This window comes from Patagioenas fasciata, chromosome 9 (assembly GCF_037038585.1).
Source record: "Patagioenas fasciata isolate bPatFas1 chromosome 9, bPatFas1.hap1, whole genome shotgun sequence".
In the NCBI taxonomy this organism is placed as follows: Eukaryota; Metazoa; Chordata; class Aves; order Columbiformes; family Columbidae; genus Patagioenas; species Patagioenas fasciata.
This window is the reverse complement of record NC_092528.1, coordinates 8,313,902-8,337,250: the sequence shown is the minus strand read 5'-3', so window position 1 is coordinate 8,337,250 and position 23,349 is coordinate 8,313,902. Positions and strand designations below refer to the sequence as shown.

The 23,349-nt window shown below is 43.9% G+C and overlaps 1 protein-coding gene across 1 annotated transcript in view; it reads left to right on the top strand.

Moving 5' to 3' along the window:
* The first annotated feature begins 4,411 nt into the window (after positions 1-4,411).
* The window catches only part of HS6ST1 (heparan sulfate 6-O-sulfotransferase 1), a 176,725-nt gene continuing 157,787 nt past the window's right edge, over positions 4,412-23,349 (top strand). The window contains exon 1 of the mRNA XM_065844334.2: positions 4,412-5,280. Within this exon, the coding sequence (XP_065700406.1) occupies positions 4,763-5,280 (518 nt within the window). The 5' untranslated portion in view covers positions 4,412-4,762. The remainder of the gene's footprint in view (positions 5,281-23,349) is intronic.

Here is a 23,349-nt window from a genome sequence, read left to right as displayed (position 1 = left end):
GTATTTCATTGAGGTTTTGGTGGCAGAGGTGGTATGTGGTTTACATGTTTCCTACTGCTGTTTTCTCATGGGAGGCTTTCTGTAATAAGCTGTACTCTTACTATATCTGAGCTTATCCTCACTTCGGTATTAACTCAGATGTTCTTCTTCATCTGAGTTCCAACTGCAAATACATAAACCTTGAGCTCAGGTGTTAGTAACTTACACCCAAACTAGTGGCTTTGTAAGGACAGCTTTCTCCAAGTCAGAGCAAAGCCACTACTTACAGCTTCTCTGCAGGGAAGGCAATAGCCCCTGTGGGATATAAAGCAGAATATTTTATTAGATCTTAAGGTAAATATTTAAGCATCCAATGGCCAGTAGCAAGCAAATGATAAAATACTTTTCAAGTGCATTTGCAAAATTTGTGTTTATTTCTTGTTATTTGTAAGAGGATCTCTAATCTTTCTATCTTGCTCCTAGCAATATCCATGAATAAGTCATGAGTGCTGGCTTAGCTGTCTAGGTCTCTCTTGATTAGGAAAGTGGCTGAGTGTAGATCAAGTTTAGGTGTAGTAACTCAGCTAGCATAAGCTTGACTTCAGTCTGATTTATTTTGTAGTGAGAATTCAAAGTTAATGCCTTCACAAATACAGGCTAGTGTAAGGGAATGTATAAAAACAACAGACCTCCCAAATGTACCTGAAGTGACTTTGTTCTGTGAAAATCACTGAAAATCAATGGAACTTATGCTCCTAGATCAACTGGATTCTTATGAAAATTCCAGATAGAATATTTTTAGTTGTGTGTGTGTGTGTTTGTGTTAGATGTTCTGCTCAGTCTGGCATAGACATGGAGTGGAAAGTCACTAGGTACTTCAGTTGCGTGTTCTATAAAAGCGCAGAATTTGAGCCACTGCTACGAGTGGTCTTCTGTCTAGTGTCAAGCACAGAACAAAGGAAATGATATTGAAAAAATAAAACACGTGGAGTCCATGTTAAAGGTTTGATCTCCTAGCAAGTCCTAGCTTGCATCAGTGCAGATTTACATGCAACATGACCTTTGATCTGTTGATTCTGGAGTTCCTGCAGCTTTTGGTATCATTTTTAAATGAACACCTGAACTGCTCGTGATGGTTATCTGTGTGGCTGATGTAACCTCCTTTGCATTGGACAGGAAGGCGATGTAAAACGTTTTGTACTGTATCGCTGTGGAACAAGGGATGTTTGGCAGAGCCCAGTTGGAGTTTCCATGAGACCTACTAGTGGCTGTACAAGCAGGGGAGAGACAGCGGATCCCAGTGCATGCTGGACTGGCTGCAGGTTAAGCCACTAGATGACTGAGGGTAGGATTTATGCCAGGAATAGACTGCAAAATTTATCTTCCCAAACTGGGATGCGAAGGAGCAGATAGACACCAAAGTGTCCAAGGACTTTTTAAGTGGGCTAAGTGGGGGGGCTTCTGTTTGCATTTGCCTAGAAGAATGCAGAGAGGGGAAATCTGCAGTGCATGTTCCCCAGTCCACAGGTTAGAGATAAAAATTCCTTCTTCCTCTAAGTGTTTTTGTTCTCTGTGAACATTTAGTTTTTAGGTAACTTGGGGATTGCAGATTGTTGCTCTGATTTCTGCTCCTGAAGCCGGTCAGACCCACTGATGAATCCCAGGTGAAACATAGGAAAGCCTGGGGAGGTCTGGCCTTAGAGTGGAAGATTCAGTTTGGAAAGGTGGAAAATGGCTAAACCCATGGTCTAGGTTAACTCAGAATAAGCAGGCAGTGGCAGTAGGTAACAGGAGGTAGCAGCAACAACATGTATTTTTTTGATTTCTCATCTCTTTCCACTGTTGTTTCCAATGGAAGGGCTGGGGAAAGTGTAGATCTTGTTATTTTAACTCCACTCAGATCTTCTCTGATCTAAGAAACATGCTGGTCTAAACTAGCAGTGATGCAGTACTTGATGTTTAACTCCCTGTGCAGCAAAGAACTACTCTATCCATTCTCTTCAGTGGAATTTTACCTTAAGTATAAATAAGGATGGATTTAAGCGGTTGCTTAAGTGATGATCCTAGGTGAGCCATACCTGGAAGCACCTTGGAAATACCAGCAGTTCGGAGCAGCATATAGAATTAGCAGGGAAGGATTCCACAGCATTTGAGGAGAAATCAGAGCGTTGACAACAGAGCTTTGGTGTTGCGGTGTCTCCTGGTTCGGCTGGCGTGTACCTGTGTGGGTGGGTGTAGATGAGCAGGGCATGGACCTTTGTGGTCTGTTTCTCTTTCAGGGATGGCATTTTAGTCTGTTCTTTCACAAACTAACAGGCACTGTATTTACCACAAATGTAAATCAGTAATGAAATCCACTGGAATATATTCATCTGTATAACTAAAGAAAAAAGCCAAAATATTTTATATCTTACAGTTAAAACAATGCATTAACAATAAATAGCTCATGTAACTGGAATTAACTTAATGGCTGATTTCTTCATAGTTGCCATTTCTAAATATTTATACATTTATAACTCCAGGCGAACACATTGAAATCCTAAAATCTGGTGTATAGTCCAACCATGTATGTAAACTTTGTGTATATGCCTGTATTTTGCAAATACTAATATAAATTTCAAACCTTTAAATTAGGTGTATGCTATGCTGCTGGAGTTAGCTGAACTTTGTGTGTAAGAATGACATCATTGTTTCTGGAGTTACTAGCCTACATGAAAAGAAGAAAATAAGAAGCAGACTTCTAAGAGGAAAATATCAAACAAAATAAATGGTTTGAACACTATATGATGCTTTTGGGTGCTATAAACATTTTATTGTTACTTGTTTGGGAAGAACTGCATAACTCACTGGGGCTTCACAACCTGTGAGTAATGCAGCCATCTCAAAATGTAGCAGATTTATCAGTCATGGTGTTCAAATGAAAATCTGGGATCTCATTTCCTCCTAAGCCCTTATAAATTCAACCCAGTGTTTAACAGTGGCTCATCTGCATGTGTTTCCTTACACCTATGTAAGACACAACCTGTGTCTTATGTAAGAGTAATACAATGGGAATATTTTAGTGCCAGAGTGCTAAAAACTAGTAACTCCTGTTTTCAAGAGCACCGTAAACTTAAGAAAACTGTCACTAATAGCAGTAAATACAGAATGTATGGTATTTCAGTTAGAATTTTTTTGCTATAAATCAGCAATTGTTCATATTATTAACTCTGCATAGACAATACCTCGTGTCTAGATGAAGTGCCAGCATAACTACCCCTACACTGAGCATCACTGTGCTCTTTGACATGGGGCTGCATTTCATTCTCCATTCACAGGCAGCTGGCAGAGGCACCAGATGGTGATCTTTTGGGGTTGCCAGGACACTTTGTGAAAGTGAACCCCACCTGCTCTTCAGTGCTGGGCTGACAGACCAGCTGTGGACCCTTCTGCACCTTCTGGAGAGGACTCTGCTTGGGTAAGCTGCTTAACGTACCTGGCTGTAGCACACCAGCCAGCCTCTGCAGGTCCTTATTGCACCGTTCCTCCCAACAGCACCTCTCCCTTCTGCCTGCAGAGAATGCAGCTGCAAGCCAGTGACCTGCCCTGCAGCTCCTGGGTCTTCCAGTGGTTTGTTTCACTCATGAGACTGTATTGCAAATGGCTTCTGGGGGATGGAAGGCTGCCTGGCAGGTCCGCAGGAAGCATTTGGCTGGGAAAGTTTTCTGTAAGCAGCACCCAACTAAATTTGCCTCAACTTCACCTGTTGTTATTACCTCTAAATTATGTGGATGATGGCGTGCAGAGGCATCTTCCTGCCCACAGACATCATCATTCTCTGTGTGACCAGAGCATCCAGTTGGAACATTGCAAGTGAAGGTTTGTGGTGTCCCATGTGGCGGCAGCAGCGGGAGCAGACACATGTGGGAAGACCTACTCCTATTTCCATGCAAATTTTCCTGTTCCTACTAACTGGTGTTGCAAAAAGGGAGTAGTAATCTCGCCCCCGGGAGTGCCGAGGTCGCTGTTTGAGGTTATTACTGAGGTGGCATACAGAGGCTGCCCCTGACAGCCATGCGAGCCGAGTGCTCGAGGGAGCCGATGCCGCCGCCCCGCAGCCCACCCGGCTCTGCAGTGCGAGTGGTTTAACCGCGGAGCGCCGGCCAGCGGCGCCTTCCCGGCGGCGGCCGCAGCTGCGGGCCGGGCAGCGGGGCCGGGCGAGGCTGCGGGCGGAGGCTCCGAGCGGAGCGGCGGCCCCGCGTGTGCCCGCAGCCGGCGGGCTCGGGGCGGCGCGGGCGGCGCTGTGCATGCCGGGCGCGGGGCGGCGCGGGCAGGAAGCGCTCGCTGCCGGCCCGGCCCAGCCCAGCCCGGGTGCAGCCGGCGGCGGGGGCGGGCGCTGCCGTGCCGGTGCCGCTGGGGCTGGGGCACGGCGGAGCGCGGCGGCGGGATGGGGTTGGCTTCCTGAAGCGGGGGGTGAGGGCGGGAGGGGGCTGGTTTTTACGTTTCGGTCCCTCTCCGCCCCCCTCCAGCTCGTCTCTCTCCCAAGTTCGCCGCTGTGCCGCGGCCCCTCCGGAGCGGCTGGCTGCGGGCTGCCCCTGCCCCGCTCCCGGCGCTGCCCGCGGCGGGGCGGGCGGGAACAGCGGCGAGCCGAGGTGAAGGCAGGGAGCGGCCCACCGCCCCCGGGGAGGCTCCGCTCCGGGGAGCAGTGAGGGGAGGCGGCTGGCACAGGCGCTGGGTTCCGCCGCCCGCCCCCCGGCACCGCCGCCGTCTGCCCAGCGCTGGCAGCCCCGGGAGATGGTGACACATGAAGCGTGCGGGAAGGACCATGGTTGAGAGGACCAGCAAGTTCTTGCTGATCGTGGCCGTCTCGGTGTGCTTTATGCTTATCCTGTACCAGTACGTGGGGCCGGGGCTGAGCCTGGGTTCCCCCAGCGGCCGCTCCTACTCGGAGGAGCTGGACCTGTTCCCCACGCCGGACCCGCACTACGTGAAGAAGTACTACTTCCCCGTGCGGGAGCTGGAGCGAGAGCTCGCCTTCGACATGAAGGGCGAGGACGTGATCGTCTTCCTGCACATCCAGAAGACCGGCGGCACCACCTTCGGCCGCCACCTGGTGCAAAACGTGCGGCTGGAGGTGCCCTGCGACTGCCGGCCCGGGCAGAAGAAGTGCACCTGCTACCGGCCCAACCGCCGGGAGACCTGGCTCTTCTCCCGCTTCTCCACGGGCTGGAGCTGCGGGCTGCACGCCGACTGGACCGAGCTCACCAACTGCGTGCCCGGAGTGCTGGACCGCCGGGAGAGCGCCGCCGCCAAGACGCCCAGGTACCGGCCCGAGCCCCCCGGCACCCCGAGCCCCCGCCCGGCCGAGCCCTCCCGCCCTGCAGCCTCGTCCCTGTGCCTGCTGCCGCCGGGCTGAGCCCCGACCTGCCCCGAGCCCTTCCTCGGCCGGCTCACCTGTCCTCCCCGCCCGGCCTCCAGGCTGTGCCCTGCGCCTTCCCTCTGCCTTCCCAGCCAAACACGCTGCTCTTTGCCTCCCACCTACCCTGTACGCTGCACCCTCAACACATGTTCTGCTGCTCTGGCAGCCTGCGTGGACCAAGCTTATGTATTTGTGCCACTTACTCTCTTTCCTAAACACATAGTCTTTATGTCAGACTTCACTTGTCACCTTTTAGTACCCATCGCACCATGCCCTAGTCTGAAGCTTGCCTTTGGAGCCAGCCTTGCCCTAACCCTTGTCCCCTTTTTCTCCAGCTAAAATTGTTCTCCAGTGCAACTGAGGAGACCAACAGTCCTCCTGCTAACCCCTTTGTTTTACCCCCTTAGTCTGCGTGACAATTTTTTGCACTTTGCAGAAAATATCCCTGAAACACCTCTTTTGTGTCTTCCTTGCTACTTATCTCGATGGGAGACCTGAGGTGAATTCTTTTGGGGAAGGATCCAGCTTGTACATGTTCCTTCTGTCTCCCTAATTTGTGCACCAGGGGGGAGAGAGAGCCATCCCAAAGCACCCCTCAGTGCATCCCGGTTCAACAGCCGGTGGATTTCTATTCTCTTATCCCATTATTTCTCTACCTTGGTCCCTTTATCAATTATAAGCTTCAGAGGAATTCTCTATTTGAAGTACTCTGGTGAAGATAGTGGCTTATATTAAGATCTCCAAAGATTATGTTCTTTTAACTTAATATACCTTTGTGTCTTTCATTTCGGAAGACAGCGTTTTTTAATTGATGACTAGTTTCTAACACCGCACACACCTTCCTTGACATATCAGTGTTTTTATTATGATACTTTGTAATGTTTGCTTTCAAGTTTCATTCTTAAAGGTGTTCAAGATCTTATGCTAATATTTGGTAATGCCATATGCTTTCTTTAAATGCATATTCTTAATACCATACATAATCACTTTAGTGAAAAGTGGCCTTTAGGAAACTGTGGTTTAGCATAATAATTGTTTTTGTTCTGCATTTTTTGAAAGAATTTTTATCATTGTTTTTTCCTTTGGAGCTGTGTGTGATTGCTGGGGCTCTTTATTGTCTCTGTCATGATTGCCGCTGTTTTCAACCCATTTCAGTGTTAGTCATCCAAGTGCTGTGCTCAGATTGCCGTCTTGCTGCCTGACCCAGGAGCAGCAAACTGAAGCCTCTGTCTAAAGAGCGGAGTATTGAGGCTTTCTTATGGTCTCTTATTAATAAGGTTCTTGAAAACAGTAGAATATCGTCACCCCATCAGGTTGATGTTGGGATTTTAGTGAAGTGTTTTAAGGAAAAATGCACAAAGTTCAAACCTGATTTTAAAAAAAGAAACAAAAATTACCTGTTTTGTGAACCTTGGCACTTGGCGAGCAAACTATTAACCTTATGTAAAGACCTGTGTAGCTTTATGAATTGTCGCAGTGCCTTGTGTGCTTCCATTGGAAGTTTTGTACTAAAATCTTCTAGGTGTTCAGAACTGAACCGGCTCATCCTACTTAAGCAGTTGTTTATGTGTAGGTACCTGAGAACAGGGCACGTCAGGTTGTGAAGTAGCAATTAAATTCCTTACTGCAGCTCATAGGAAGTTTGGAACCAGAAGCCTATTGCCTCATCTCAAATGCTTGTAAATAAGATTTACATGGTAATTTTTTTGGAACATCAGAAACTATACACTTCTTAACTGTCTTGATTTTTGGATGTGCAGGAAGGCTAATTAATCTTGTCCCATTCCCTCATGTTTCTGCGTATCCAGAAATAGTTCTGCTTAATGTGATCTTTTCACTTCCCTGAAATCTAAATTGGAACTTGGTTTTCAGCTGTATGAGAACTATGATGTGGAAGTTTTAGATAATCTCAGGTTTATCGCCTTGGTCTGTTAAACAGAACCCAGAATTTACTGTTCATTGTATCCTGGGCATGGTTTTGGTGCAGGGAACAGCTGCTGAATATTTTAATAATACTGTCCTAGGGTACTGTTCTGTTGTAGTGCAGGGCACTTTAGTAGGGATCTTCTCCAAACTATTATTTATTACGGAAGTTGTCAATTAGAGATAGACAATACTTATTTAAAATTAAAACTGGATGGATTTTCTTTGTTAGAGAAAGGATAGTCTTGTATTTGGTCTGTTAAACTAAGAGCAATATAACTTCTCCATTGTGAATGTCGGATCTCTTACGTTGAAACAGGACATAGTTTTACATAAGGCATATGCTGGAGAGGCCACTGTTTTATAATGGAACTGAACTAAGAAAATATTGATTTTCCTCTTTTAAAAGAAAAAAAGAGAAGAAAAAGAGCAGCAAGCCACCATTCCAGCAGGGTTCACTCTGATTCTAATATTATCGACCCTGGGTTTTGGAGTACAGTCTTCAAACTCAGCTTTTAAAGCTAAAGCTAATGTACTGACCTCCACATTTACTTCTAAATGCAAAGTTTAAACCTTTGTTCTTCCAGCTGTATGTGTATCTCCAAGAACAAAACAACTGACTTGTGATAACAAATAAATCTGCCTTCTACTAGTGAATGTTGGAAAGCATGAAGGTCATTCAGTATTGCCCACGTGTACAAATCATGAGCTTAAAGCTGTTGACTTTGTAAGGAATGCAGTTTTATCACTGCACAGTGCCCTATTGCACTACATTCCATAACCTGTGCATGGTACATAAATTTACAATGCAATTGCTTCTTTTATTGTTCTGCTGTTCTGTGTTAGGCTTAATGATTAGGAGCCCTAGATTACCAAAGACTGCAATTTTTTTTTTCTTCTTTGTTTCTTTCTTTCTTTTGCATTGATATAGCAAGCAGTTAGATGCTGGTGTTTTAGTGCAAATGGGTTAGCACTCTTTTAAAAAAAAAAAAATCACAGCAAACCACTGGTTTTCATTCCCCTCTCCTCTTCCCAGCCCTTTCCCACTAGTGACTTTCCCTGTTTTGTATTCAAAAGACTTCTGGACAAGCACTTCTTGAAGCAAATGCTATGTTTTATACACAGCCAGTAAAAGAAAGTGATTTGTTTGGGGGCTGTAAAACTTGGGACTTGAGGAACTCTGAGGCTGGCTGTGTTTATCAGTCACTTAGCTGCAGTTCTCTTCATGGCTTTGGGAGGGGGCACATTCCAAGATTTTGGGAATGGAGGCCTATTCATTCCTTGTACTGCTAGGCATAAATAACTGCTGGAAAAGACTTCTGTCTTTAAAAAAAAAAAAAAAAAGCAGATTGTATTAGGATGTGTGCTTTGAGTCATCGTGATGATGTTTCCCAAAGAGGAGGCTGAGTCGTTTCTGTGAACTACTCCCTTAAATTTGTCTCACCTAAAAACTGCAAGAGATCTAATCTCTTCAGTGGATTCTAAAATGAAAAGCCAAACTTTTCTGTCAGCTCTGTTCTGTAGTTTGACTTCCAGAATTAGAAAACTCCGTGAAGTGATCTGCTAGTAAGTTGTCTGTCTCCTGTGTTAAAGGACGGAGTGCAAGCCCTTGGAGGTGTGTGCGGCGTCCCTTGTTACCCCAGAGGAAAGGTGATTCCCTGCCCTGCTGGCTGCGTCTTTCCTGCCTGCTCCCAGCAGCAGAGCAGAGCCAGGTGTTCTGGAGCTGTCCTTGTAGGACACTTCATGCGTGAGCTTGACTGTGATGTAATGTGCCGCAGGAACAGTAAACCAAACAAATTATGCTGAAAGAATTCTATGTGCTTCCTCTCCCACCTAAAAACAAAGCCAAAACTAGAAGACAACCTGGGCTTTGTTGCTATCCCACTGGTTTCTTCTGTCCCATGAAGACAAGAGCATCCAAGCTGGCTTTTCCTGAAGACACGTTATTCCTGTGGAGAGGACTTTAAGGCGTACAGTTCCTTTAAAATCTCATTTATTGCAGCTGCCTGTTGCTGTGGAGAAAGCGTGTGCTCAGTGCAGTGTAGGAAGGGAATGGCTGGTCTGTGCTCCCCAGCTCAGTGCACGCTCTGCCTTCTGCTGTTCTCTTTCAAGTACCAGGTAGATTGTTGGTTTAACTTTTTTTTTTTAATGAGCCACCTCAAGACATTAATCTAAGCTTGGCTTTGTGTGTTTCTCTGCTAGTCTATCATATAAGTTTGGTTTCTGATTTCATCTATGGACAAAAGAAATGCCACAAGTATTTCTTTGTCATTTTAAAAGCAGTGCACGCTTTCAATGTCAATATTTTTCTGAAGATTTCATATGCTTCAGAAGTAAGAAAATTGTAATCCACATACTTCTGTGTAAGAAATCTATGGCAGGCTAGTAAAACCTGCTGTTGAACAGATCAGTCATAGTTTTAGAATCTCTGATAAGCTATTTAGAACTTATGTTTTGCATTGCTTTATTTTTTAAAAGAAACAATTAACAGAGCTCAGCAGTTTGTTAGTTTGATTTTTCTGAAGTGTGAACCTTTCACAGCTTCCAACCACATCTCTGTCCCTTTGCAGGGATCTGTTCTTGATGAGGTTTTTATTATATGTGTGCTTAGGAACTGCAGAGATGTGCTGTCAGGAGACCAACTGTTTGAGAATGAAAGGCTTTACCAGATCATTTCTACATTATTAGTACTTTTAAAAAGCTTAAGCGTATAATTCTTTGTGGATCTGTGTGTTGGGAAATACCTGTCCGCAGGGAGCAAAGGGCATTTTTTCCACTCACCAGTTCAGCTCAGACTGGTTTCTCTTAAGGACTGGTGAGGAGGTTTCAGTATAAACTTATTTTCAGTAGCCTGATTCCTGTCTCCAGTCCTGAGCCTGTGGGTTATCTCAAAGCCTGCTAGTCTGATAGGAAACCTCTTGTGCACCCAGTTGTGCTCACTCATAAAACCAGGTTGGTCTTTCAGAGCCAAACAATTCTGAAGGGCCGGGTAGTTTCTTAGTGAAAATCTTTACATTTGACATAGTAATTAAAAGTAGCTGAAAGTTGCAACTCTTCAAATAGCTGCCTTAAGTTTGAGTTACCATGTTTATCTGAGCTTAAGACTTTTGGCTGGTACACCAGGTTTAATTACTCTTTCTATTTTTTTTCTTTTTGTTGGCAAAGCAAATGGATGTGTCCTTAGATATGCCCCTGCTTGCATGTATACTTAGACTAACCTGATTTTGCAAAACTATGCATTTGGCTGTTTTTCATTAATCTTGCAACAAAAGTTGCATCATAACATTGTGATTTTGGTTTTCTGCTTAGAAGTTTGCAAACACTTTAACCAGACCTCAGATTTTGCCTTTTTGCCCTTTTCTCACTCTAAAACCAAAAAGATGCTATTCTGAGTAAAACCTTTAAGCACCTTTTTTTTGACCAACAATTCAGAAATTGTTACTTTAAAAGAGCTGCCTTGGATTTTATTAATAACTGAACCCTGTGCTTTGATATCTACTCCCAGTGTAAGGATAATGTTTAAGGAATGGTCCACTGCAAAGGTACAGCTGATGTTTTCCACCACACTAGTGCATGCATATTTCTTGAGGGTGGTTATTTAGTGAATTACAGTGTGTAATATTTTATGTGAAACATCTTGGCCAAACTGATGCCATGCTCTGTTTTCAAGGCTCTGCTTAACAGCCCTGTGCTGGCACTTTGAAATGTCAGAGACCCTCTTCTCTGTCACTCGTTGAGCAACTTTAGCGTGCGTATCTCTTCCAAATTTGTGTGATGATGAGCCAAGCCACCTTGTGAACTTAATGTCGCATCTTGAAAGAAATCTGTGACTTAAGGAAATTGTTGTGATTTAAGAAAATTGGAGTTTGTTAGTGCTGTAGAGGCTTTCGATGAAAAATAACAAGTGTTCAGCAAGTGTGTGGATTCGATGTGGCGGGATGGAAGAGCTGCGGGATTCCCTGCTGTGACGGGGTGGGTGTGCTGAGGCCTCTAACCTGCAGCAGCCTGGTGAGGGTCTTCAGCTGGATATGAGGATGTGAACTGGAAGAGGTCATATTACCTCTTAAGAAAGCACTGCCGCAGGAGATTATGTTATAACTTGAGGATGATTACTGTGCTGCCTTCCCTCTGGGCCATCTGTTTCTTCTAGGAAGGAAGAAGAGATTAGCTTCCTCTCATGGCCTCTTCCTTCGTTGATTTGCACAGTTAGAGTTAATGGGTTTGTTCAGCAGAAGCTTTTGGCTGCCTGTTGTAGAAATTGGAGGAGTGTAACCTGGAACCTGTTTTCTAGAAAGTCATTCATGGTATGCAGGCCTGGAGTTATTTAAGAAAACTCCTTTTTGAGTTTGTTTCATAGGTGACACCGATGTGTCTTATTAGAGTGTTATTTGTATGCAGTGCCCACGTTCCTGGTTCTCATTGAAGTCCTAGATGACCCCTTGCCAATGTGTTCCTAACCCAAACGTTAGTCACAGAAGAACCATGATAGAGGTTAGTCAAAGGGGTTGTGGCTGTGGTATCCTGGTTGCTTTGACCTGGAAGAGCGACTGTGCAAATAGAACACACCTGATATTAAATTCAGTCAGGAATATCTGACTTGTCAAGTGTTTCACACACGTTCTAAATGTCCCTGCTGTACATCCTGCTGTCTTTACAGGTTATGGCTTTTGTACATCTCAGAAGTGGGGAAGCAGCATGGACGATTGCCTTCAGTCAGTCATAGAACTTAGGCCACCTCTTTGTGTCACTTTATTTTAAGCTTACAGTTATTTGGCTGCAACTTTACCAAATTTGCAGTAGTATTGCTTTAAGTCAGCAATATTTTGTCAGTGAACACTTGCATTTGTGTTTGCTTTAGAAAGCCAAAGTGGCATAGTCTAACTCCACAAAGCTTATCTTTGTTTATGCTTGTATTTCCAGAAAGTATTAGAGCAGAGAGAAACTTTCCATTATTGACTGAAATTGTGCTTTGTCAAGCAAGGATGAAGCATGGTCTTTAATTCCTAATGATGACAATTGTGATTGATAGCTGCCAAGTCAAGATATTTTGATGGAGTCTTGCTTGCTGTGAATGGAGGGGTACGATACTTAATCATCACAAGCACTAAACAAAGATGTTGGTGATAGTGTGTTTAAAGAGGATCTGAAGCACGGGAGGAACATAGAGCTGAAGTAGTCTATTACATTCTCTTGTTTCTGAATGGTGTTTCAGCCTAAAATAAGTTGTAAAAATTCTTGACATTTCCTAAAGGAATTAAAGACAAGGAAAAAATAACCACTAGCATGGATTCAAGGCTGCACAGTTTCTGTAATCTCTGTTTGATGTATTTTTGTTCACCCTTCTATTTCCGTAACGGAACACTGTGCTGAAAATCCAGCCTGAGAATCTCTCTGAAGAGTCCTTTGGAGATTATTGCCACAAAGACACAAAGAGCCTTAAACACCCCTGTGCTGTAGCATGTCAAGTTTCAGATCTGAAGAGGACGCTCCAGGTAGTCTGGTGTGGCAGTGCCGAGGGAGGAGCCGTTTACCAGCGCCTGGCTGGAGCCTCAGCTGCCGCCGGGCTGGAAAAAGTGTTTTCAGGGAAGGTCCATGCAGAGAGAGGTCATCAAACAGAAAGCACATCATATGCTTAGTAGGGTTTAGTCATTTCTGCTTGTATTAAATGGCATACATCTATTCTCATCTCTGTGCTTGTCCTCAGAGTGTGATATGCTATACTGAATGCTGCTTCATCCCTGCAGGCTGCTGGGTAGAGCTAAGGACATGAAATTCTCCGGGGCATTTCTGTTCCGAGGGGGTGTCCAGAAAGGATTAAGAGATGCCTCTTGTTCACCTTTAACCGTAACCTGGATTTCTTAGCGGTACGAATTATATGGCTCTGTCACCTGTGTATTTCAAAGCTTCTTACAAAGTATATAGTAAATAGCACCTGGTGTTATATTAATTTACAACCTAAAACAACTCTTAAGTCCTCTGTTTTACATTTGGCTTTGACCATAAATCTCAGACTTCCATGTTAATGTACAGACCTTTCCTGCCCAGTGACTTTGTCTCTTTCAGAAGCGACTGGTTTCTTAGCATGTTATTACTCCTTTGCTCTGCACTTCCCTTCCTTCCACCCTATTAATGGTAAATTCTACATAATAGCTCACCTATGTTTTTATAGAGGAAATATTTCACCATTTCCTGCCAATTTAAACAAGAAACAGTGATTTTTCAATTAACTTTTTATGGTCCGACTCTGTGTTTTGCTTCATAACTAATCTCCAGCCTATTAAGCAGAGATTCTTTGATTACACCTTGCTGCAGACTGAAATATTGTCATTCTTTGTATGGAGCTCTTCTATATGGGGGGGAGACCTCTGAGCTTCCTGAGCCGCCTTTGGGTTTTTGTTTCTAAAATATCCCGAATTTCCTTTTTCGTTAATGTTAATCTTGAAGCACTAATGTGACAATTTAAGATTTTCTGACCAAATACCGTTGCTTAGAGTTTCAAAATGTTTGGTGACTTTTCATTGTCTAATTTCACATTTGTTGAAAGGGGCCTGGTTTCTGCATAAGTGCTGAAGAAGTACAAGTATTGCCTTCTAAAAACTCCTTCCATGTGTTGGAGTCGCTCTACATTTTAGCCTTAGTTTCTGTGTTAATTAGACATATGCATGTATAAGATACTTGATTACAGGGAAATAATTAGCGACTTTAGGAAAAAAATGTTTTGAAGAGCATGCATTGTTCTTTTTATTTTATTTAATCTTAAACAGCTTAAAGGAAAAAGCTTTTTTTTGCATTTTTCCTCTCAGGTGTCTCAGAAAATTCAGATGTCCAAACGAATACTGTAAAAATATAACTGACTTTTTTGTTTAAATGAACATCTCTTGCTGCCGTGACCCCCTTGCTCTCAGTAAAGATTTTAGTTAGGATACCTGTGACCCTATATCAAAGTGTTGGGAAAAAAATCAATGCCTGAAAGCCAAGACAAACAGCAGCAACATGCTGACTCGCCTGTTTGCTGACAGGTGATGCTTTCCTAGCGGAGATGGGAAAGAACAAGGAGCACAAGAATCACAGAGTATAATCATAATCAGTCAACCGTCTCTCCTGTTAACATGCCTTAAATTGTAAAAGACAGGATTACCTTCTTGTGTTCTTTGCCTCTTTGTTGCTGCCTGTGCCTTTTTTTAGGTCTTTGAAAGAGAAAAGGCAGATGTGACTTGGGTAGTTCTGCAAGGAGGGAGATTGAACAGATTTATCGTGGCTGCTGAGGCAAGTACAGGAGGGGTCATTTAGACGAAAACCCACATTAAGGGCAATACTTCACCCGTGGTGTGCGGTACAGGAAAGCTGGTACATGTGCACAGGAACCCTTTCAGATAAGGAAATGCTGTAGAATCTTTCCTAGGCAAACAAAACTGGAACTTCTTGTTCCAAGCATCTGAGTGGAGTTTCCATCACTGATTATACTGTTGTGTTTGGTGTTTTTATTTGCAACACATTCAAAAGAAATGATCTTGAGCTTTTTTTTTGCCCTGAAGTTTTCCTTTGATTTATTTGACCAGATTGGTCGTACTCCAGCACTGTGAACCCCATGTGTTCCAAGATAGGAAAACAATATCCATGTATCTGTTTTCAAATACTTGTTGTGTCTTGAGATTTTTATTTGGGGTTTCTGAGGGAGGTATTGCTGTATCAGGATGAGCGTCTTAACGCTACTCAGAAAGGGTTGTTTTCATGACTTTTTACTAAACCGGGTGTTTATGCAGCCGTATGTAGCAAACGCGTGTATTACAGAAACTCCAAATTAGCAAATTACTATTTTCAGCAATTACACTTTCATAGCCAGCTCCCAGTTTTCACCCTGGAGTGTCCAGAAGTCAGGCTCCAAGCAGACAAGTGCAGTAGCAGTTTATATGAGAGAATAATTTCATTTTTTTAAGAAAATGCCAACTCTAAATGTTGAAATGGTAAAACAAAAAATCACCGATTGATACGTGGGTTTTGATTTAAAAAAATAACCCTGTCATTGACTGTCTCTAGTAAGAGAGGGCTAACTAGAGGTGATCTCTTACTTGTAACTTGGATATGTCAGGAAGGGACTGAAAAACAGCTGCCCCAGTGGTGTTAGTATGAACTCAGATTTGGTCCAATGTTATGAGGACTGACGTGGCTCCTACCGAAAAGTGAGTATCAGAAGGTTGTTCAGTGGCAGGAGGGGTTGTACTTGTGGTTGTGAAAGGAACATCTGAGGTTCGGGATAGAAGAAAAATGAGATAATTAGTCCATGCCTGAGGATGAGGAAGAAAAACCACATGTACCTTGTATTGACTAGGATTTTCAGATATTAGATGGTTTGTTAGTTATCAATAAAGCTTTTTGTTAAATAACCATGAAGTCTTTCATCTTATTGAAGACATAGTTTGAATTTCTTACCTTTGCCTTGGGAGTTCTGTAGGATTTGATGCTGAAACTGTGTGTAGCTGTTTAAAGGCATAATATTGCACTGTGACATGCAGGAAAAATACTTGAGAAGTCTAGTGTGAATAAATACAGCATGTGAGACAACTAGTTTAGTAAATATTAAAGGCATTTGTCTCTGGCTTGCAAAACATATTTAGATCTTTAACTGCCAACTGTTAAGAATATATTTTTGTGATATGATTTAGGCAACTCCTTGGAAGAATAATTTGGCATACTTTGTGTAACTTTTAAACTTTTTGCGCAGTGTGTCAGCTGCCTCGAGACAGCTGAAAAGGTTCTGGATTTGCCTGCACGTAGTCTGAAGGTTTCCCGTGCTGGTGCATTAAAGAAGAGAGGTGTCTTTCCCTGAAAGCCCAATCAAAGCTCGAGGGAGGTCTCAAAAATCAGGATTAGTGCTTTGAAATGGGTTAACTTGCAGTGGCTGTGATGTAGAAGTTTTAAAGCGCCCGTTTCTCAGATTGGGAAACAGGTTCCAGGGTGCCGAGCCAGGGGCGCGGTGATGAGTGGACCAGCCTGGCCAAACGTGGTGTTGCAGGAGGGAAACAGCCGCGTCTCCTCGGGCTTCGCTGTCCCAGAGTGTCCTGCGGGCTCAGGCCGGATAGCTTTCACAGGCCTGTCGGTCAGGTGTTTGTACCCATCAGGTCTTCCTTGAACTCCTTTTTCTCAGAAGCATTACTGAAGGTTTCTCTGGATTCTGCTTATACCAGTGGTTCTTATCTAGGTGCTAACCTGCCTATGGCAGCGGTTCCTGGGAAGAAATACTCCTAAAGTTTGCTGAAATGTTTCCACAGTGCTTATGGCAGTAGCTATCAGCAGGAGGAATACGCTTGTTTTGCCTGAACCTTTGCAATTCATTGATGAAAACAGTTTTCTTTACTCTAGTAGGATTTTCCCAACTGGAAAGCAGTAGGAAATTGTTCATCCCGTTTCCATCCCAGCAAAAGGCCCAGCCAGGGGTGTGGAAGTTGTTTATTACAAAATCTGGGTTCTTGGCCATGTCCTGAGGTACTTCAGGGGAGCTGGCAGAAACTGTTGTTAGCCCGGCCGTCTGCCCCAGCTTGCTCGGGCAAGTTTTCATGTTTGTTTGACAGTGCTAAGTCTGGGTTATGCACACTATTTGCACAGCCAGCTTTCATGTTGCTGAACTGTAAGGGGATACATGCGTGTGTGGGGCGTGCTGGGTTCTGTAACTGTTCAGCGCAGGTTTTATATTCCCCCTGAACGTTCGAGCTTTCAGGTGCAGGGGTTGCTTCTGTGGTGGTGCCGAGGTGAACCATGTGTTGTTCTCCAGCCCCTGTCACTGAAGCCCTTAGGAGAGTGTCTCCTTGGGCACTGGCCCAGCACAGCAGCAGGCAAAGGAAGCAGCACCAGCAGCAAGCTCTTGTGCATAAAAAGGGAAGATTCTTGCTGTAACTGGATGTCAGCTGGTATTTGTGAACTGCCCAGGCCTCATCTCTAAAAGGCAGCAGACAGCTTTGTCTACTTGTCCTATCCAGGGTACGTGTTACCTGCCACCTGACGTGAAGTATTTTAACAACAGTTGGTTTTTATTGTATTATCTGTTGCGTGTATCACCTCAGAGATCTTTTGAAACAGGAAGAAATGTTTGTATCCCATTAGTTTCCCAGTCTTGAAACCAGAGATGACAAAGCTGTTACCTAGCATGTCAGGGCTGTTGTTCTTGAAGAGCATGTACATGGGATGTGTATGTGTGTGTACTCTGTTTCTTCGGATTCCTCTAACGGTGTAACTGCTAATCCCCATGCCATGCTGAGCTGGGATATTATGTGTTCTTTTTATAAATGCAGAAACAGAGGCAAAGGTTAAACTGCTTGCCATGGGATATGCCAGGACACCAAATCTAGGATTACAGTATGTGCACGTCGGGTGCTCATCTGTGTGCTTGCACTGGTAGGTTGTGCCTGGTCACAGGAGGGTTGTACAGCACGGTCTGTCCTGTCTTGGGATCCGCTGGAGGAATGAGCTTGGATGGGATTGCGTGACAAAGTAACTGAGAGAAGCTTTCCTGTCACTCAGACGCTATAAATAAAGATCTTCTAAGTCAGTTTTCTAGATATCCTGAAACAAATGCAGAAGTAAATCTTCTTGCAGGCTGTCCACAGTATGACTGCTTCCATTTGGAAATAGCTTCCCCCTGAGACTTTCTCTCAAGAAGCCTTCTTGATGAGAGCGGTTTCTCTGTGCTTTGGCTGGTGGTGGAGGGGGAGGACTTGAGGTGCAGTTGGACTGTAATAATAATATAAATCACAATAGGAAGGGTGCAACTGCAATTTATAAAACTTGCTGGGTAATCAATAGTTTCTCCTGTGTAGTGCGTGGGTCGCAGTTGGATATGAAAAAGCTCTGGTTGTCAGTGTAACACCCAGTTGGAAATCTTGCAGAAGTTGAAGGGTGGATTCTTTGAACATTTGGGACATGTGGGATGCTTGGTCTGCCAAATACTTCAGGCAGGATGAATCCGCCCCTTTCCTAACTAGGATATTTCCTGACTTCTGAAGTTATTTGGGGGATTGTCGTGAAGAGTCTGTTTTCTGGATTGAAGCCCGGCCAATCCCAAATCTGGAAATAGCTGCTCGTGAGAACAAAAAACCAGTTATATTTGTCAACTATACTATTGTGGGTAATCAAGATTTAGAGACTCTAGTGTAGAAGGGATCTGAGAACTGCTTTCTCTTATGGAAGTCAGTAGAATTACTTATATACCAAGGAATTTATATGGCTCTTTAGTTCTTCTTTTCATGGGAATATGTGTCTATGTTGAGATGGTTGTGAAAGTTTAAACCAATCCAAGTTAAAACAGATGCAATAAACTCAAGCAGGATGCTATATGTGTGTGAACCATGACATCTTGAATTATTCTGAAAATAGTTTTATAATCTGTGCAAAAAAGCCCCTCGTATAGATCAGAACCAGAGCTGGTGAATTCCAAAGGTGTCAGCTCTTAAGTTCTTGGATACTTCGGGATTTACTGTGTAGTGCATAGTGCTGTAATATCCTCGTCTCAAAAAGAAAAAGTCTTTCATGTGCAGCGGTCTCTGTGGGTCAGTGAGGAGAGGATACGAGGGGAAGTGCCTGGGCGTTAACAGCTTCCCGCAGGACAAAGCACAAACAGGCCTCCCTTCCAACAGACCCACTTACTGCGCCTGGGTAGGAACTCTGAGTCTTAGTGGATTTCTGCAATTAAGAATACAGGCCTTGTGCTCCAGAAAATAATTAAGCAAGTGTTTATAGTGGTGAGGGAACTCAGAGCAGGAGCTGGTTATACCAATTCATTCTGGTTATTGGCCTTTCTTCCCCCTTCCTATTTATAACTAATTTAAATGTGACTAACAGCTAAAGCTAGAATTATACTACGTGTCACTTTTTTTTCTTAACCTGCTGAAATATGCAAGTAGAAACAAAGGCTTAGATATTTAAGCTCCCTTTAAACTCTATAAAAGCTCACATGCTTCTGAGCCATGCTTTTAAATCACACCTCCAAGCCTGTGTGGAAAGCTACAGGCAAGCTTTGATAAATCCATTTCTTCGTTCGGCACCCAGCTGGTGGTGTCACAGGAGAGTATGAGAATGGTGCTCTGCTTGGTTAGAGATGGAGGTAGGACCAGTGCCTTGAGGTCATGTAAGGAGATACCTGGAGCTTTTTGCCCCCAGGTCACTAAATCAATGCAGAATATACTTAATGTTCTAAAAGCTCACGTCCATCTGGTCGGTACTTTCAACACTGCTCTTAAGTGACAGATGTGCTCTTTACAAACGGAACTGTCTGCATGACACTAAATAGACCCTTATATCTTTTGCAGTTGTAGTTGAGTGTGTAAGATTGAATTAAATGGAGGAACTGAGCTGCATGAATGGCAGAGTCATTAATGAGGCTTCCTCTGATTTCATCAGCGAGCCTCTGCCATGCCAGAGTGCTCTTCTGCTCCTTGTAAATAAAATAGTGGTGATAGAATGGGACACAGGTACACAGTACGTCACTGATGTAGGAACAGATCTAGAGCAGTGTTAAAACTGCAATCCTGACCTCCGTTAATCATTTCACTTCAGTTCTGTGACATAAGGAACATCCAAAGTCATATCCGAGTGTTTTTTGGACACAAGAACCAAAAATGTTTAGCTTCAGTTTACTCAGGTTAGAAAACTTGCCTCAAAGGCACACAGAATGGGGACTGGGAGAAACTCAGCATTTGAAATGAGACTTTTGGATATCTTCACAGCGGGAGTCACTCAGTAGCTTAGACAGGTACTGGTGGCTCTTACTTTTCTTTTGTGTTATAATGGCACTATACAGCTCTGAAGAAGTTTTTATAGATGGTGAATTGTAGGCTAGCCCAGGAGACAGGAGCAGCTTTTCCATGCCAGCTGCTAGGAAGACAGAAAGAGACACTCCATTGGGACCAGAAATAAACACGGACTTAGGCATCAGACATGGGGTTCAGCTTTCTCAACATCCATATGGTTTTGGTTCCTGTTTGTATCTGATTAGAGTTCCCCTTGTTCTGGAGAGGGAGGTGTCTGAAGGCCCCGTTAACAAGTCAGCGCAGGGTGTGTGTTGCTGGCAGGTCCTGGTTCTTGCTCTTCTGCCATGGCAAGGTGGGGTGTTTCAGCCTTGCTGCTGGTGGGTAAGCTGCTTCACACCTGCTGTGCAACAAAAACGTGCCCACAGGTTTCATGGCGTAAGTGGCTTGCTATAGATTTACGTGATAACGTATCTTCAAATATTACGATGTAAAACCTGTTGTGTTTGGATGGAGAGGAGCTACAGTACTAGAGCTGGTAGCCTGCCTCTGAGGAGAAGGTTGGTGAACATTTGTCATGTTCTTGAGACAAAATATTTGCTGTTTCTTTTGCTTACCACAGTCTTTACCAGAGGTAGGAACTGTGTCATCAGTGTCAAGAGATGGGGTACAAATATTGCACAGACTCCATGCATTAACTGAGTTTTTCACACACTGGAGCAAACATCCTTTTTATTTTTTTATTTTATTTTTTTTTTCCTTTTAACCATTGGTGCCACCTCCCTTTCCCTCTTCATCTCTAGTCCTCTGTATCAGAGAAAAGAAAAATTAAACACAGGCACTCAGCTCACTCTCAACCTGAATTGATTCGTTTGGCTGGAAGCCACAAAACTAAGTGAACCTGTCATAGGACTCTTAGCCACTTACGTGAAAAGTCTGGGTTTAGTTTCAACGATTTAGTAATGAAATTCAAGCAGGGACAGCAGTTGTGATTCAGGGTCTCGAGAGGGGTCCGCTGAAGGACTTTGTTTCCAGCTCTGGGAGCCCTTGTGGCCGTGGGTGAGCTCGGCACTGGGTGGGGGCTCATCCAGCTGCCGGGAGGTGGGGGGTCGTGCTGAGAAGTGATGCTGTGGGAGTGATCTCATCTGGAGTGGGCAAAAGAGGACTCGTGTCTGACAGAAAGAAGGCTTGGGCTGCTCCTGCATACTTGTAGATCAGAGCAGCTGGTTCCACTGGCAACGAGACACTGTGATGCAATAATCTGTCTCTGGCCTTGCATGGCAACACTGCTTGGGTTATGTGCCGCATCCCATTGCGTCCTGGTAGAGAAGAGGAGGGCGGCAAGAGGACACTGGAAGGTATCCTAGTTCACTCCATTTGCCTTCAGGCTTTTCTGGCTTGGTTTTGCATGGCTTCCGTGAGCTTGTGCTGTTATTCAGTTAATTTGTGGAGTGCAGGCTCAGGTTGTTTCCTGAGGTTGATGAATCCGCATCCAACTTTTTGTTTCTGTGAACAGAGAGAAGTGGGAGATTTATATTGTGGGAAGCTTGGATGGGCACCACGCATATGCCAAAGGTTCCAGAAAAGCAGATTTGGAGCAATAGCTTTGAAGAAAAGCCTTCTTGTCATTGACTGATCTTTATGAGAATTGCTGTACATGTCTAGGTTGCTGCCCAATTTCCAAGCTTTTTAGCCCTGTCATTTTATGGTGCATAGGCATAAAGTTTAGTGTGGTCAGCAGCTCTGATACCTATTTACCTGTGCAATCAGTCCTCAGCAAGAAACAACCAAGGTGTCCTTCAGATTCAGGAGTTTGGTTTTCTATTCATTGGCTTTTTGAGTGAAGAGAGAGCCATACTGTCAGTAGCAAGAAAGTTTCCTGCTTATTTTAGTTTAATTGAGGAATTTGAAGGGGTGGAGTAGAAGAGCATGTTTTATTCTTTTGTCTCATTTTCGTCTCCTTCAGAGAACAGATGTTGGAGTTAGGTTTATGTCATTCCAGTGCTAAATACTTGCCTTCACTTCAGCAGCAACAGTACTGCAAAAAAAAGAAAAAGAAAAGACAAGTTTTATGCCATGCCACAAAGCACGTATGAATTACTGCAGAATGTTGACTTGCATTTCTAAATTTTGGCAGGAAATGAGGCAGGAAATACTTCATTAGAAACCTTGTCCAAAAAATCTATAATAACACAATTTAATTATGTTGGCAAGGAGCTCTGGAAAGGGGCTCGAGCTTCCATCCAGCGGTGACACCATATCTATATGTTTTGCCAATTGCTGCCTCTTGCCCCGCGCGCTGACATTTCAAGAGAACAGTCAGTGTTTGCTGAATGTGAGCATGAAGGTGGAAACAAAATAGAGCAACATTTTGAGCTCCAGCGCAGTCCAGTCTGGCAAGCAGCACACACTGCCTGTTCCACAGGGGTCTGTGCGTTCTGCAGAGTGTACTGGACTAAACTGTAGTTAAGCATTTGCAACATGAGTTGTGGTGCCCACTGTATGAGTCTGTTTATCTGTCTAGATATGAGTGTAATGACTCATGTTGTTCTGAAGCTTTTCTGCATGCTCTCCTCTATGAACAGTTCAGACTGTGTACAGGAGATGTCACCAGTGCTGGGATAACATTCTCATTTTTCTGCCGAGCTCTCTCCTGGTGTCAGTCGTCCTTTCAGAACCCAAGGGCACAAACTGCTTCAAAGGTACCTCAAACTAAATGGGCAGGAATCTCGTAAATTTGAGTCTGGTCCTGGCTACTCCGCAGTTATAAACATTTATCTCTGTTGTTGCTAGGCTGTTAACAAGAAATGCAGACCTGGGATTTAGTTTGAGTAAGTGCCATTTGAACCTTACATATAAACAACTAGAAATAAACCTGCCATGCTGAACAGAAATCAGACATGTAATTCCTTCTGAGGTATCTAGATGCCTTGATATCTTTTCTGCAGGTAACCTAACGGTCAAGAATTGCGAGTTGTTGCCCCCGTCGTCTCTTGAAGGTTGTTTCTCTCCTTACCTGTGTTACACGATTTCATTTTTCAGTGCTACTCTCCTACTTTCAAATATGTCTCTTGCTCTACTGGTTGTAACGTCACCTGTAACAAGAGGTTGTTCTATAGGACATCCCTGTAGAGCAGACCTGATCCCAGTGCTGCTTCTCCCGTTAGGCATGAGTTAAGGTCCTCAGACCTGACCTATGCCAGTCGTGGTCTAAAGATGGAGACTTGGTAAGACTATTAAAGAGAAGTATCTAACAGTGCATTACAAGTTCCCACATCTTCCTTTTGCACTATAGTAAATTGACATGGAACA